The 13718-nt window shown below is 36.3% G+C and overlaps 2 protein-coding genes across 2 annotated transcripts; both read left to right on the forward strand.

Annotated features, from left to right (window-relative positions):
- On the forward strand, positions 3849-12214 carry LOC18603748 (protein GFS12). Its single transcript, XM_018119863.1, has 16 exons — positions 3849-4185; positions 4329-6419; positions 6605-6932; positions 7019-7234; positions 7365-7437; positions 7516-7721; positions 7818-7880; positions 8616-8824; positions 8909-9020; positions 9145-9663; positions 10133-10443; positions 10552-10789; positions 10876-10949; positions 11070-11202; positions 11361-12027; positions 12146-12214. Exons 1-15 carry the CDS (start codon positions 3977-3979, stop codon positions 11508-11510), a joined length of 4932 nt encoding a protein of 1643 aa, XP_017975352.1. The 5' UTR covers positions 3849-3976; the 3' UTR covers positions 11511-12027; positions 12146-12214.
- On the forward strand, positions 11702-13068 carry LOC108661792 (proteasome assembly chaperone 4). The gene is made up of 5 exons (XM_018119864.1): positions 11702-12027; positions 12146-12214; positions 12310-12385; positions 12478-12542; positions 12687-13068. Exons 1-5 carry the CDS (start codon positions 11863-11865, stop codon positions 12771-12773), a joined length of 462 nt encoding a protein of 153 aa, XP_017975353.1. The 5' UTR covers positions 11702-11862; the 3' UTR covers positions 12774-13068.

Here is a 13718-nt window from a genome sequence, read left to right on the forward strand (position 1 = left end):
AGCAAGTTCTTACGTTTGTCCTTACCTAACCTCACAAACCTACTCCTACTAAATCAGAACATAAATAAGAAACAACAACAAGACATAAAAATTAATTCACAAAAGTCAAAGGCACTGCAAAAAATAAAAATAAAAAATCAAATTAATAACTTTTAACATTGAAATATCAATTAGGGGAATACATATTACATTTTTGCATGACATTTTTCTTTAATCTAATCAATTGGGTTGGGGCCTCAATGCTAACTCTTGGTTAGTAATACGGCAATGACATAGTTCCTCTTGGAGTTGAAGTGTTTGTGACGTGTTGTTGTAAGTAATACGTGCAAGGATCTGTTTTCTCTATTGTAAGAAGGATTTGCAGGAAGTGCAATTAAAGTTATAGTTAAAAGTAAGAGTAGAACAATCACGCGTTGAGGGTTGAAGCTTCGTCAAATTAATCATGGGTCAAAGTAGAAAATTAATCATGCGTGTTTCTATGTTATATTGTCGGAAACGTGAGAAGAACAGGGGAAAGGAGAAATTGGAAAAGGGGAGGATATGGGAAGAGCTGTCAATATGCGCTGATCCGGTTCAGTCCAGCCCAAGCTCTTATGGATTAAAACAATATGAGTTGGGTCAAGTCAGTTTATTTTTTATATGGATCATAAAAATCTCAACTCAGTTAACTTTTTACTAGCTCATGAGTTGAGTTTGGTTAGTTTATTTTTTATTTTTTTTAAAAAATTATTTTTATAATTTTATAATAAAATTATTTTATAATTTAATTTATAATTTAAAATTATTAATTTGATAAGTATATGTTAAACATATTAAAATATATAAAATAAACAATATTATTGATAATTAAATTATTAAATTTTTATAATTAAATATATAAATTTATTAAATTAATTAAAATTATTAATTTTTTTAGCTCATAAGGCTGGCCCGCCCCCGACCCACTTATTTGATGGACTGGCCCATTTAAGCCTGACTCAAATATGAACTTAAATTTTTAAGCTCAACTCACTTCATATTTGATAAAAAATGAGCCGACTCAATAGATCAAACTCATTTTAATAGGTATAGATATGGGCGCTGGAAAATAAAGGGAATAAAAAAGAAATAAGCAGACCTGATCTGGGCTCTTTGCAGCCAGCCCTCGACCCAGATTGCAGTGGACTCAACTAAAAAGCGCAAATGCATTAAAAAAAATTGAAACAAAGAAAGAGTACAAGAGAGAACAAAAAGAAAAAAATTTGAAAAAAAAAAACTAAAAGATTAAAGAAAGCTATATTTGGCTTAGTGGGCTTAAGACGAAATTGGTATGGATGGATTGGAAGGGCTAAGTTAGAGGGAGGTGTGGGGAATTGTCTTGAATGATGGTGTGTGGTAGTTGAGGGTATGAGAAAAGAAAACTGTGAGTGAGGTAGCATTATATAGGATGGTTAGGAGGAGGTGGTTCAAGGGGAGTATTATGGTGAGGAGGACTGTGGGGAGAGAAAGAGTAGGAATACAACCCAATTGATGTGAAGAGTCTGTTGAGTGAGGGGAGAGAGGTGCAACCATGTTTTTTTTTGTTTTTTCCACAAAATACTAATAAAGAAAATCATATGGCCAGGTGAGCCCAAAGAAACATAAAGATGAGAAGTCCACATAATCATTAAAAAAACTCCAAAAAGAGTCTCAAGTTTAAGGCCTAATAAGCAGAGCAAAAAAGGCCTAAAGAACAAAAGGACAGGACAGGACAAAGCCAATCCAACAAATTGAGATTGCCCAAAAGACCCATTTTTGGAGCAAAAAGCCTAAAGAACAATTTCTCTCTATAAGTTTATCATTGTTGTGTCTCTACAATGAAGCATCATGGAGCTATATGAAAAACCCATTTTTGGGCTCAGTATGAAGTTATATGGAAAAACACATTTTTCTAAGGAATAGGACAGTCTTTTTTCTTGCACAATTTCTCTGCCTGCATGCTGGTCATTCAAAAGCATACGTGAAAGCCTTAGAATCCATAATCAATCTTTATTGAGCTTTGCTTTTCGTTTTTTTTTTTGTTTTGTTTTTAAATTGGTGGTTAGGGGTGGGGGTGTCTTAATTTGAGGCAAAAAAGAATTAAACTTATTACCTCTATCGTTTGTCATTAATTAGTTGGAAAAAGCTTAGTTTCTGCTGCTGTTTTTATTTTTCTTTTATCATTTACGTTTAATGACCTTTCTTGGTTCTAGACTTAATTTCATGCACCATGCATATAAAAAATGGCAGGCCAGGCAGGTATTTTCCAGAGTTGACAGCAGCTTAAGGAGCTTTTCGATGACAAGAAGTTTCAATTAATGGATCTGGTTCTATTGGTTTCAAAATCAAAAGTTCATGGAGAGTTTCAAATCGAGAGTCGCATGGATCTTGTGTGGGTCATGATCTGTCCTCTCCCGAGTTTCATAATCAAATCCTATAATAATAATAATAATAATAATAATAATGTATATATTTTGTTCAATTTTATTTTTCATTAATTATCTTATCTTATGTATGTTGAAGATTATTATTGCTGCCGAAGCACTAGGTTGGGAAACAAAACGGAATGTACCGGATTTTTAGCATGTGCAACCACCAAACCAGAGACCAAAGCAGAGCTCGACAAAACAGAAAGTATCATGGGCAGCAGGACGCTTGGTTCCCCGTGGCCGGATCTAGTTAGGGAGTGTCTGCTCGGTGCTTTCTGCGGTCGGCACAGATGTTGCTGTCACCGACCTCTAGTGATGGAGGCAAAGTAGAGAGAGAAAGAGGGAGGAAGAAGACAAGTAAAGAGAAAGAAAACTTAAGAAATGAAAATATTTTATATTATATACAAATCATTCTTGAAATTTTAAGAGGATATTTTCATCCAATTAAAATTTTTATCTATTCCCACTAGCTTAGAATAATCATTACTAAAAGGGTTTGATTTTTTTAATTTAAAAACTATTATAAAGTTTTTATAAAAAATAACAATTTTTAAAATTAAATTAAATTTATTTGATAAATTTACTTTTATAAGTTCTTTGTTATAAATAAATTGTTTGACAAAATAATTTATATAAATTCTAATTTTGATTAAAATTATCATAAAGGGTATTTAATGAATAATTTTCTATTAATTACAAATTCTTTTGTTCATAATAGAAAAAAATTAATTTTATTTTTTATTTATAAAAAATATAAAAAGTATTTTTATATAACATAAAATTTATAATTAATAATAAGTCATGTAAAAATGAGAATAGATAATGTTGGAATTATTTTTAATAGATGAAGATATTTTTAAAACAAAAAAAAAAATTTTCTTGAAAAAGAGACATATTTTTAAAAAAAGAAGGTAGAAAGCTCATCTTTAGAATTTTTTCTAAAGCTCTTTTTAAAAAAAAATAAATTATTTTTTTTTAAAATTACTTGTTTTTTTAAGAATTTCAAATTTTTATTGAACCTGACTTTTACTTTTAAAAAATAATTAAATTAAAAAAATAAAGCTAAATAAACACTAAGAGAATTTGATACTGATTATTCAGAACCCTCATGAACCAAACATAATCATATGACTAAGTAAGCCCAAAGAAACATAAAAAATGAGAAGCCCAGACATGCTCATTAAATAAACTCCTGTAAAACAGTCTAATGTAAGACCTAAGAAGCAGAGCAAAAGGCCAAAAGATCAACGGCTAGCACAGGACAAACCAACCCAAGGCTGCAGTTGAAACAAAAGGCCTAAAGAACAAAGGATAGTACAGGACAGACCCAACCAGCAAATCGAGACAGGAAAGACAGCCCAAAATTCTCCTATTAAGGCCTATATTTTTAGTCGAGGGACTGCCCTTGGGTCCACCTGCAAACCGAAGTTGCAGTTAGAGATAGCTCATGGTCATAGACAGACAGTATCATAGGCCGAAGCTTCAGTTGAAACAAATCGTCAAGCAATAGTTAAAAATGGAGCGAAACTGAAACCAGAAAAGAAAGGTAGATGGAAGAAAAAGAAACGTGCTTCGAATGCCTTGAACGCCGAATCAAGTCGGATTGGTCCGATCAGCTAGTGTTTTGCTATGGCATCTCGGATTCTCCTCTCCCCTTTGGCTACTCCGCTGTCGTTCAGTTCTCTTGTAGTAATTCTGCTTCTCAATTCATCTTGTCCTATATTCCTTCTAATCCGCACCATTGCTTCTCTAAATACCTGTAAGATCATCATTTTCATCCCTCTTTTTTCCCTTTTATGTCTTTGCTTAATTTCTTTCAACTCACTTTTCTAATTTTTCTATGACTGATGATATAAAACTTCAAACCTGTTGAATTTTTTGCCTTTGCTTTTGCCTTTGCAGTGATCAACATATGATCCAAAATGGAGAAGAAACAGAGGTCAGTTCAGTAACTGGAAACACTAATTTATCACATTTTTTGTTGGGTGAATCTCAGTTTCTGTCTACTAGGATGGGATATGAATGTTGTGCTTGTAACCATTCTGCTAAATTCTCTTGCTTAAGAACAATTCCTGCTTTGGCCCCACTTGCTCATGTTGGTAATTCTTCTCATTCTAGTTTTCAAGAGGTTGCTTCTAGCTTCCTATCTGGGACTTTGGAAGATCACATATTGTCCTCTATTAATCTTCTTATTCAAGGAAAAGCTTCTGGGAGAGACAGTATAAATTATATGCGTCTACTTGGGATTCCTTCATTTGATGAGACTAGTGTCCCAGGTTGCCTCAGGCATCCCAACATAGCACCTGTTCTTGGATTACTAAAATCACCTGGCTATATTAATTTAGTGCTTCCCAAAACTCCATATACTTTGGAGAATATTCTTCATTACAGCCCAAATGCCTTGAAGTCAGATTGGCATGTGAGGTTTTTGATGTACCAGCTGCTGTCTGCCCTTACTTACTTACATTCATTAGGGATTCATCATGGCAGTATATGCCCATCCAATGTGATGCTCACTCATTCATGCTGGGCTTGGCTGCGCATTTGGGATAACCCTAGGTTAGGATGCAATTTAAGTTTCAAACATGGGAAATACGGCGCTAACTATACTCCTTCAAGGTTAGGTTGTTGCACAGAAGGTTGTTCTTCTCAAGGATTATATGCTGATTTGAAGCTTTCCCCATCTTTAGATTGCAATTCTCAATTCAATAGATGGTGGAGGGGAGAGCTGAGTAATTTTGAGTATTTGCTTTTCTTAAACAAATTGGCTGGGAGAAGGTGGGGGGACCACACATTTCATCCAGTAATGCCATGGGTAATAGATTTTAGCACAAAACCCAGTGAGGACTCCGATTCAGGGTGGCGGGATTTAAGCAAGAGTAAATGGCGGTTGGCAAAAGGTGATGAGCAGTTGGATTTCACATATTCAACTTCTGAAGTTCCACACCATGTCTCAGATGAGTGTCTATCAGAATTGGCTGTCTGCAGCTATAAAGCAAGGAGGTTGCCTTTAAGTGTCCTGCGGATGGCTGTTCGTGCTGTCTATGAACCTAATGAGTACCCTTCTACCATGCAAAGACTTTATCAATGGACACCTGATGAGTGCATCCCCGAATTTTACTGTGATCCTCAAATATTTTATTCTCAACATTCTAGTATGACTGATCTGGCTGTTCCATCATGGGCAGGTAGTCCTGAAAAATTCATTAAATTGCACCGAGATGCTTTAGAGAGCAATCGAGTCTCATGTCAAATCCATCATTGGATTGACATTACTTTTGGATATAAATTGTCAGGGCAAGCAGCTGTTGCTGCAAAAAATGTTATGCTGTCTTCATCAGAGCCCACAAAGCCAAGGTCAATTGGACGCCGCCAGCTCTTTTCTCGACCACATCCTGCACGTCGAGGAGCTATGGAGGAAACACGTGATAGATTAAAACAGTCAGCTGTTTGTCACCAAGCAAATGAAATGGATAATGAGAAATCTTGTCCTTATAAAACTGCCTGTTTACAGGAGTTGGAAGAAGCATCTTTATTTTCTGAACATGCACGACATTTGAGTCCTCTCTATTACCTTGATCAAGAAAACCTTCTGAAGCAAAGCTCTTCTTTAAAAGAGGCACAAAGTGAGAATTTGGAGAAAAGTGCATCAAATCCACATGATATTAGCAATTACTGTGGGTTTCCATTTGATGTTGATTTTAGTTATCTTCTTGAGCATATAGAAGTACAGGATGACGATTCCATAGGATATCAAGAGTTAATGCATTGGAGGCAGAAATCATATTTATCAAGGACTTCCTCCATAGATGCTGCAAAGGACATATTTTCTGTGGGTTGTCTCTTAGCTGAACTTTACTTGAGGAGGCCACTGTTCGATTCAACTTCATTAGCCATGTACTTGGAAAGAGGTATTTTACCTGGATTGATGCAGGAACTTCCTTCTCATGCTAAAGAAATAATTGAAGCTTGCATTGAGAGGGAATGGATGAGGTATTGTTTCTCTTTTTTGGTTTTACATTTACTTTTATGTTTTAAAATCATATTAAATTTTATTTAATTATGCTTCTATTCCTTTCTGTATGTTATCTATTCTTTGTTTTATGATGTCTGTGCATTAACTATATGCATCTATATAAGTAAACTACTTTTATTTTATTTAAACCCACAATAACCAGGAGGCCTTCTGCCAAAAGTCTATTGGAATCTCCATATTTCCCTTCAACAGTGAAGTCTGTCTACTTGTTTACTGCCCCTCTTCAACTTATGGTGAAAGATGGATCCCGACTTCATTATGCGGCAAATTTTGCAAAGCAAGGAGCACTGAAAGCAATGGGAACTCTTGCAGCTGAAATGTGTGCTCCATACTGTTTACCACTTGCTGTAGCTCCTTTGTCTGACTCTGAAGCTGAATGGGCTTACATACTGCTGAAAGAATTCATAAAATGTTTGACTCCAGAAGCAGTAAAGGCATCAGTATTGCCTGCTATTCAGAAGATTCTGCAGGCTAGTTATGAACTTTGTTCTTTTGCACTTGCTTCTATATGGAACTATCATATATGGCTTCTTGCTGACAACCTAGTTCATTTCAGACCACAGGTTATTCTCATTTGAAGGTTTCTCTTCTTCAAGACTCATTTGTTCGAGAGATATGGAACCAAATTGGTAAACAAGCATATCTGGAAATAATACATCCTTTGGTCATATCAAATCTATACATTTCTCCTCACAAGAGTTCAGCAGCTGCTGCTTCTGTTCTGCTTATTTGCTCAAGTGAAGAGCTTGGTGTGCCTATCACAGTTCATCAGGTTAAACTATTTCTGTAATTATTGGTTTTCTTCAGAAGGCAATAAAATTTGGCCATAGAATTTTGTAGGTAATACATTGATCCAATTTTTCTTTATAATTATAATAACAAACCTTTGATCTTTAATGTAGACGATCCTGCCTCTGATTCACTGCTTTGGCAAGGGACTATGCCCTGATGGAATTGATGTGCTGGTCAGAATTGGTAGTTACAATTCATTGATATCTGTTCTGGAAATGGCATGTTTAGCATATACATCACTGTCATTCTTTGACTTTTCAGGTGGTCTTTTGGGAGAGACCTTTATTGTCAGACAGATGCTACCACTGCTTAAACATGTTGCTCATTCTTGTATTGGTGTTTCTTGTATGAATAAGCCGGAGCCTGTGCATAGCTGGAGTGGTTTAGCACTTATTGATTGTCTATTGACATTGGATGGTCTGGTAGCCTTCTTACCAAGAGAAGCAGTTGTAAAAGACCTAATTGAAGTATGCACTTGGTTCTCAAATCCAAATCTTTGCAATTCATAGTCAACCGTGGATGATGCTTTGATAAGTAATAATGCATCTTCTGTTATCATGCAGGATAAGAGTTGCCTACATGTTCTGGCACTTATGCAGACAAATATAGAGATTACAGTGCTTCAGGTGCTTTGAAATTTCTATCTCCATTTAACTGTCATACATCTGTTTTGAAGAATCATACACAATAATAAAATGAGATTACATGTAGTAGGGGAATATGCAATTAAATTTTTATAGTTTTTTAACATAAAAATAATGGCTTTATTATTGCTTTTTTTTTTTTTTAATATTTAGGGGAAGGGAGATTCAAACCCTGTTCTTTAGACAGGAGGATTATGCACCAACTAATTAGCCAAATGCTCGAGTGCATAAGTTTATTATTGTTGTCTTGCTAGAAGTTAAATTTGTCTCTATAATGAAGCATCATGGAGCCACATGCTCAGTATGAAGCTACATGAAAAGCACATTTTTCTAAGCACATCTAAGGAATAGGACTGTCTTTTCTTGCACAATTTCTGCGCTGGATGCTGGTCATTTAAAGGCATATGTGAAAGCCTTAGAATCTATAATCATTCTTCATTGAGGTTTTCGTTTTTTTTTTTAATTTTTAAATTGGTGGTTAGGATTGGGGGTGTCTTTGAGGCAAAAACGAATTAAACTTATTACCTCTATTGTTTGTAATTAATTAGTTGGAAAAAGCTTAGTTTCTGCTGCTGTTGTTTTATTTTTATCATTATGTTTAATAAGCTTTTTTGGTTCTAGACCTAATTTCATGCATCTGTTCTATGTCATGCATATAAAAAATGCCAGCCAGGTATATCGAAGTTTTCATAATTTTATATGTGATGTACTGGTCAGGTTGCTGCTACAACTTTAATGGCAATATGTCAGCGGATTGGACCAGAGCTGACAGCAGTTCATGTCCTGCCACAACTTAAGGAGCTTTTCGATGAGCTGGCCTTCTCACAAGAAAGTTTCAATGGATCTGGTTCTACTGGTAAAACCTCGAAGGTTTCAAAATCAAAAGTTAATGGAGAGTTTCAAATAGAGAGTCGCATGGATCTTGTGTGGGTGATAATATCTCCTCTCTAGTTAGAAGCGAGTTCGACATGAATCACTTTACCTCATCACATGTTCTTTCCTAAATGCAGGTTGCTTCTGTATCCTTCTTTTGCTTCTCTACTTGGAATAGAGAAACTTCGTCAGAGTTGTGCTACATGGTTGCTTCTTGAGCAATTTCTTCTACGTTTTCACAACTGGAAGGTATGAAGGCTTTGCTTTCCCAGAGTGGTGCGGGAATCAATTTTGTTGATTTGAAAATTCATTTAAAGTGCTCTACCATGCATAGATTTTTGCATTTCATGTTTCTGAACATGTTATGATTCAGTGGGAATATACAGGAGAATCATCTCGAAGTATAGAGAATGTAGTTGCTAAAGTGTCTGCATTAAGCAAGGGGTCAACATCTGATTACAGTCCTGCTAAACTGTTACTTAATGGGGTCGGCTGGTCAATTCCACAATCACAAGGAATCAGAGGCGCCAAAAACTTGATGCCGCAGAGACGTTTGCCCAATGCTCATCAGAGTTCAGTCCAAACACATGAAACATCTTCAAACCATTTTAAAAGTGAACCGTGGTTTTGGTTCCCTAGTCCAGCTGCTAGCTGGGATGGCTCTGACCTCCTTGGACGCTTTGGGTGTCCCAAAGATGAATTTCCATGGAAGATAAGAGCATCTGTTTTATCCTCAGTTCGCGCACATCAAGGGGCATTGAGATCTTTAGCAGTTTGCCAAGATGAAAATATAGTTTTCACTGCAGGCATTGGTCTAGGGTTCAAAGGAACTGTTCAGAAGTGGGATTTGACAAGAATAAATTGTGTATCTGGATATTATGGTCATGAGGAGGTTGGTTGTTTCTCTAATTATGTTTCATCCTAAATAGACTCTTTCAGTTACACTCACAAAAGACAAATAAGTTATCCACAAGGGAGATTATAGTAAATACTAAACTAAATACTAATATTTAATGTTTTTGAATATGAATTTGCATTGATAACTTGACATATAAGAAGCTTTCATGATGTCCTTTTACCACTACATTAGAAGTTGCCATGTTTCTGATAAGACATGGCTAGAAAGTTATGCTGACTGATATACTTTTACCAATTTGTTGAGCATTCAAGGTCATATTCGACTAACAATTGGTGAAAAAATTGTGAAGAGACTAAGTTCCTTTTACATGTCTATCTCTGTTCTTTATCTAAGCTTGTTGGATTTTCAGTCGTGGCATGACATATTCTTAGCTAAGCATGCTATACTTTTAGGGAATAATTGTGGCTATTTAAATTTCTCTAATTGCTTCTGGAACTTTCAGGTTGTAAATGACATATGTCTCTTGTCATTGAGTGGAAAAATAGCATCTTGTGATGGAACTATACATGTTTGGAATAGCCAAACAGGGAAGCTGATATCACTATTCTCAGAACCATCCCCAGATTCCCTGCATCTTGCAACCCCTTTATCTTCTCCATCAAAGATCAGCGCTGACCATGTTGATATGTTGAATTCAAACACATTATCAAGCGGAGTACTGACTAGTCCATTTGATGGAAGCTTGTACACTTGCATGCACTATTTAGAGCATGTTGAAAAGCTTGTGGTGGGCACCGGAAATGGTTCTCTTAGGTAGCTAGTCACTGTCGAGAGTGAGATAGTAATTGTTAAATTAAGCAGATATAGATGAATGAATCTTGTTCTAAAGCTCTTCTGTTTGTATGCTTCTAAATGACACAGATTTATTGATGTTTCCCAAGGACGAAAGCTTCATTTATGGAAGGGTGAATTCAGTGAATCTTCTTTTCCTTCTCTTGTCTCTTCCATATGCTCATGTGGGTCTGACAGAGAGCAAAGAAATGGAGGTTCTGCTTCATGGATTGCAGCTGGATTAAGTTCTGGTCACTGTCGGTTATTTGATGTGAGGAGTGGGAATGTTATTGCCTGCTGGAGGGCTCATGATGGATTTGTGACGAAGGTATATGCTTAATTTACCAAATTAGTGGGAGAAAGAACTAGTCCTTGGAAATGAAATGAAGTTTTATTACATTCATATGCATGCAGTTGGCTGCCCCAGAAGAGCATTTACTTGTTTCCAGCTCCCTTGACAGGACTCTGAGAATTTGGGACTTGAGGAGGTAATCATGATGTTAGAATTTTGAAATGGAAATGTATGATGTTTCATTAGGAATACTTTGCAGTTGGGTTGGTATCTATTTAGTGTGATTGCTTCAATCGTTTTCTATTGTTTCTCGCAGAAATTTACCCACACCTATCACTTTCAAAGGACATGGCGATGGAGTATCTGCTTTCTCTGTGTGGGGGCAGGATGTTATTTCAATTTCCAGAAATAAGATTGGACTTTCCTCATTAGCTAAATCTGCTGATGAAGTACGTAAACAACAATCTACTGTCTCACTTTGTTTCCTCATTGGCCTCCTTTTGTGCTGTAGTATCTTTCCTATATATAGTAGTATGAATTTCCTCATTTGCTGCTATAAGAAGAAAAAGAGATTATCCCTTACTGACAGTGAAAAGTGGTCTGACAGGATGGGCAACATCGAATCATACCTCAAAAACTCTATTCCTCGGATAATGGAAGCAGAAACATGTCAGTGCTGTCCAGCATAAGTATAATACCCTTCTCAAGGCTGTTTCTAGTTGGAACAGAAGATGGTTATCTCAGAATCTGTTGTTAGATGGGGGGAGATGTTCCCTCTGATGAATCACCAATCCCATGTCAAACCAAGAGAAGGAATGGGCTTTGCTTACTACTCTGTAATTATGTCTAAATGTATGATTTCTTTTGAAAATTGAAAATTACTCTTTTTGGCAAATTCCTGGTCTCAATTCTCAATAAAAATCCCAGCTTTTTTCAGTACTATATATAAATTTATATATAAAATACAAAAAAAAAAAAACAAAAGGCTTGGATCCTTCCTGCCCTGTCCCGCGTTTCTCTTGTGTTTTGTCTCCTTCTTAAGTGCAAAAGAAAAGTTTGGGTCCTTCGAATACAAACGAGTTAAAAGAAAATCAAAACTAGGAAAGGTGATGATGATGATGTCTTCTTCTGGTAAACAATCGGAGTCTGAGGCAGCTTCGAAAGCAGGCGCTGCTTCCGTTGAAGACGGCGTTGGCGGCGTGCAAGTCACGACTTTCTCAGAGCTCGTGGATGATGTCACCCTCCACTTTCAGATCATTCACCTCCCTAAACAGGTATTTCAATCTATGGTTTCACTTTTGATTTCATCTAAATTTCTTAATCGATACTTGCTGCTACTAACCTCTGCAGATTTCTTCGCGAATTACGTATTTTTATTAACTTATTGGATAGATATTTGCATGGATTGGCTGTAACTCTGCTAAATTCGGTGACTTGTATGCCGCCGCTCCTACACGACCTGTAAGAAGTTTGACTGCTACTTCAATTGATAAAATCCTGTTTTTGGCTTTTGCCATTGGGGATTACTTTCAAACAAAATTAATTGCTATGAACAGAAAAATAGTGTGAGCGTGGCTTCCATTCTTGGAGGTGCTTCAGACAACACTGGCTCTGGAATCGCTCGACGATTAGGTCCATTTTTTTGATTTTAGCAACAATTGATTTATGCTAAGTTTGTTCTTCTGGGACGGGATGAATTCAAAACAAATTGACTATTTTTGCAGTGATAAAGACTGGTCTCAATGTAATCGTGGCTTGCAATATGCCAAAGAATAGCCCCATGCTTGAGGTTTTTGCTCTCTCTCTTGTTGCCAATGCATATCCTCTCAATTCACTTCACTGCTCATTGACATTTAATTTAAGCATCATCTGATCTAGACAGGTTGATCTTCCTGTTCATTATCATCATTTTGTTCCCCTTTTCTTTCTGCAGGCAAATGCTGAAAAGAAGTTGGTGGAGAAGCTGATTGCCCTGGGCTACTCAAGGCCCAAATCTCCAGGGCCAGGGTTGTCTTCCTAGGGAGAAACAACTCTGTTCCATATGTGCATTGTAGCAGCAACCCAATAGGTGATATTAGTCTACAATGTAGAATCAGTTATGGGATCCTTTGTTTAACTCATTTTGTTGATCCAGAAGATAAACACCAACAAAACATAGTGGGCCTGGCTGTGAGTCCTCGGACAGTGTTGATGTAAGCGTTTCTGTTATATTTTGTGCTTTGATTCACATGTCAGAAACAGAATTAATTTTGTGGGATTGATGTTGCTACTTTTCTGATTAAGTTTGTTATGGGCAATTGATTCCAAGTTTGCTATTGAGCATCATGCCATACTCAGCTTTCAAAGTCTATCAGTCATATGCCAACATTGACTGCAAAATGGAAACGTTGACTTTCAGTAGGGTTGAGCCCCTGTTCTCAACAATCAATGATTTTGTCACTTGTTTGTTGTAGGCAAGGCAAGTCAGCACGTATGAGTGCTCAGGGAGTCGAAGAATCGCAAGTCTTCTTTTCCTAACCTTAAAGCGAGCGTAGACCATGAACGAAGGCTTTGGGAGATTGTTCTTGTAGACGTTAGCAATGTTTAATGTTAAAACACTTGACAGCTCACTTTCAATAGGTTATTAAGAAAATTTTAAGAATACCCTAAAAGGCAGTCATTAAGAAATTTTTTTTTTCCTGCTAGTGAAAGGAATGAATTCATTTAAGTAACTAGAAATAGAATGCCGTTGGAATATTTGAAATAAATAACCCAGTAACACTTTGACATTCCAATTGATGAAATATAAATAATCCAATTCAGCCATGGCAGTCCAACTTCCTATGAAATGAGAACAAACACAGGAAGAATTCCCATTATATAACACTTGTAACAAATCCAGCGAGCATGTTGCTTTATTCTCATTTCAATGGATTGCAGAGCATGCAAGGGAAAGGTACATGGTATATTCTTTCAAACTTTTACT

The sequence above is a fragment of the Theobroma cacao genome, chromosome 4 (genome assembly GCF_000208745.1).
Source record: "Theobroma cacao cultivar B97-61/B2 chromosome 4, Criollo_cocoa_genome_V2, whole genome shotgun sequence".
Taxonomy (NCBI): Eukaryota; Viridiplantae; Streptophyta; class Magnoliopsida; order Malvales; family Malvaceae; genus Theobroma; species Theobroma cacao.

What these genes read in the sequence shown, in the direction of transcription:
- LOC18603748 (XM_018119863.1), top strand. Translation starts at nt 3,977, where the DNA reads ATGGAAGAAAAAGAAACGTGCTTCGAATGCCTTGAACGCCGAATCAAG. An exon ending in TGATGTGCTGGTCAGAATTG is followed by an intron (nt 7,438 to 7,515) that starts GTAGTTACAATT and finishes TTGACTTTTCAG; the next exon opens with GTGGTCTTTTGGGAGAGACC. An exon ending in TAGCTAAATCTGCTGATGAA is followed by an intron (nt 11,203 to 11,360) that starts GTACGTAAACAA and finishes GTGGTCTGACAG; the next exon opens with GATGGGCAACATCGAATCAT.
- LOC108661792 (XM_018119864.1), top strand. Translation starts at nt 11,863, where the DNA reads ATGATGATGATGTCTTCTTCTGGTAAACAATCGGAGTCTGAGGCAGCT. An exon ending in TGGAATCGCTCGACGATTAG is followed by an intron (nt 12,386 to 12,477) that starts GTCCATTTTTTT and finishes CTATTTTTGCAG; the next exon opens with TGATAAAGACTGGTCTCAAT. An exon ending in AGAATAGCCCCATGCTTGAG is followed by an intron (nt 12,543 to 12,686) that starts GTTTTTGCTCTC and finishes TTCTTTCTGCAG; the next exon opens with GCAAATGCTGAAAAGAAGTT.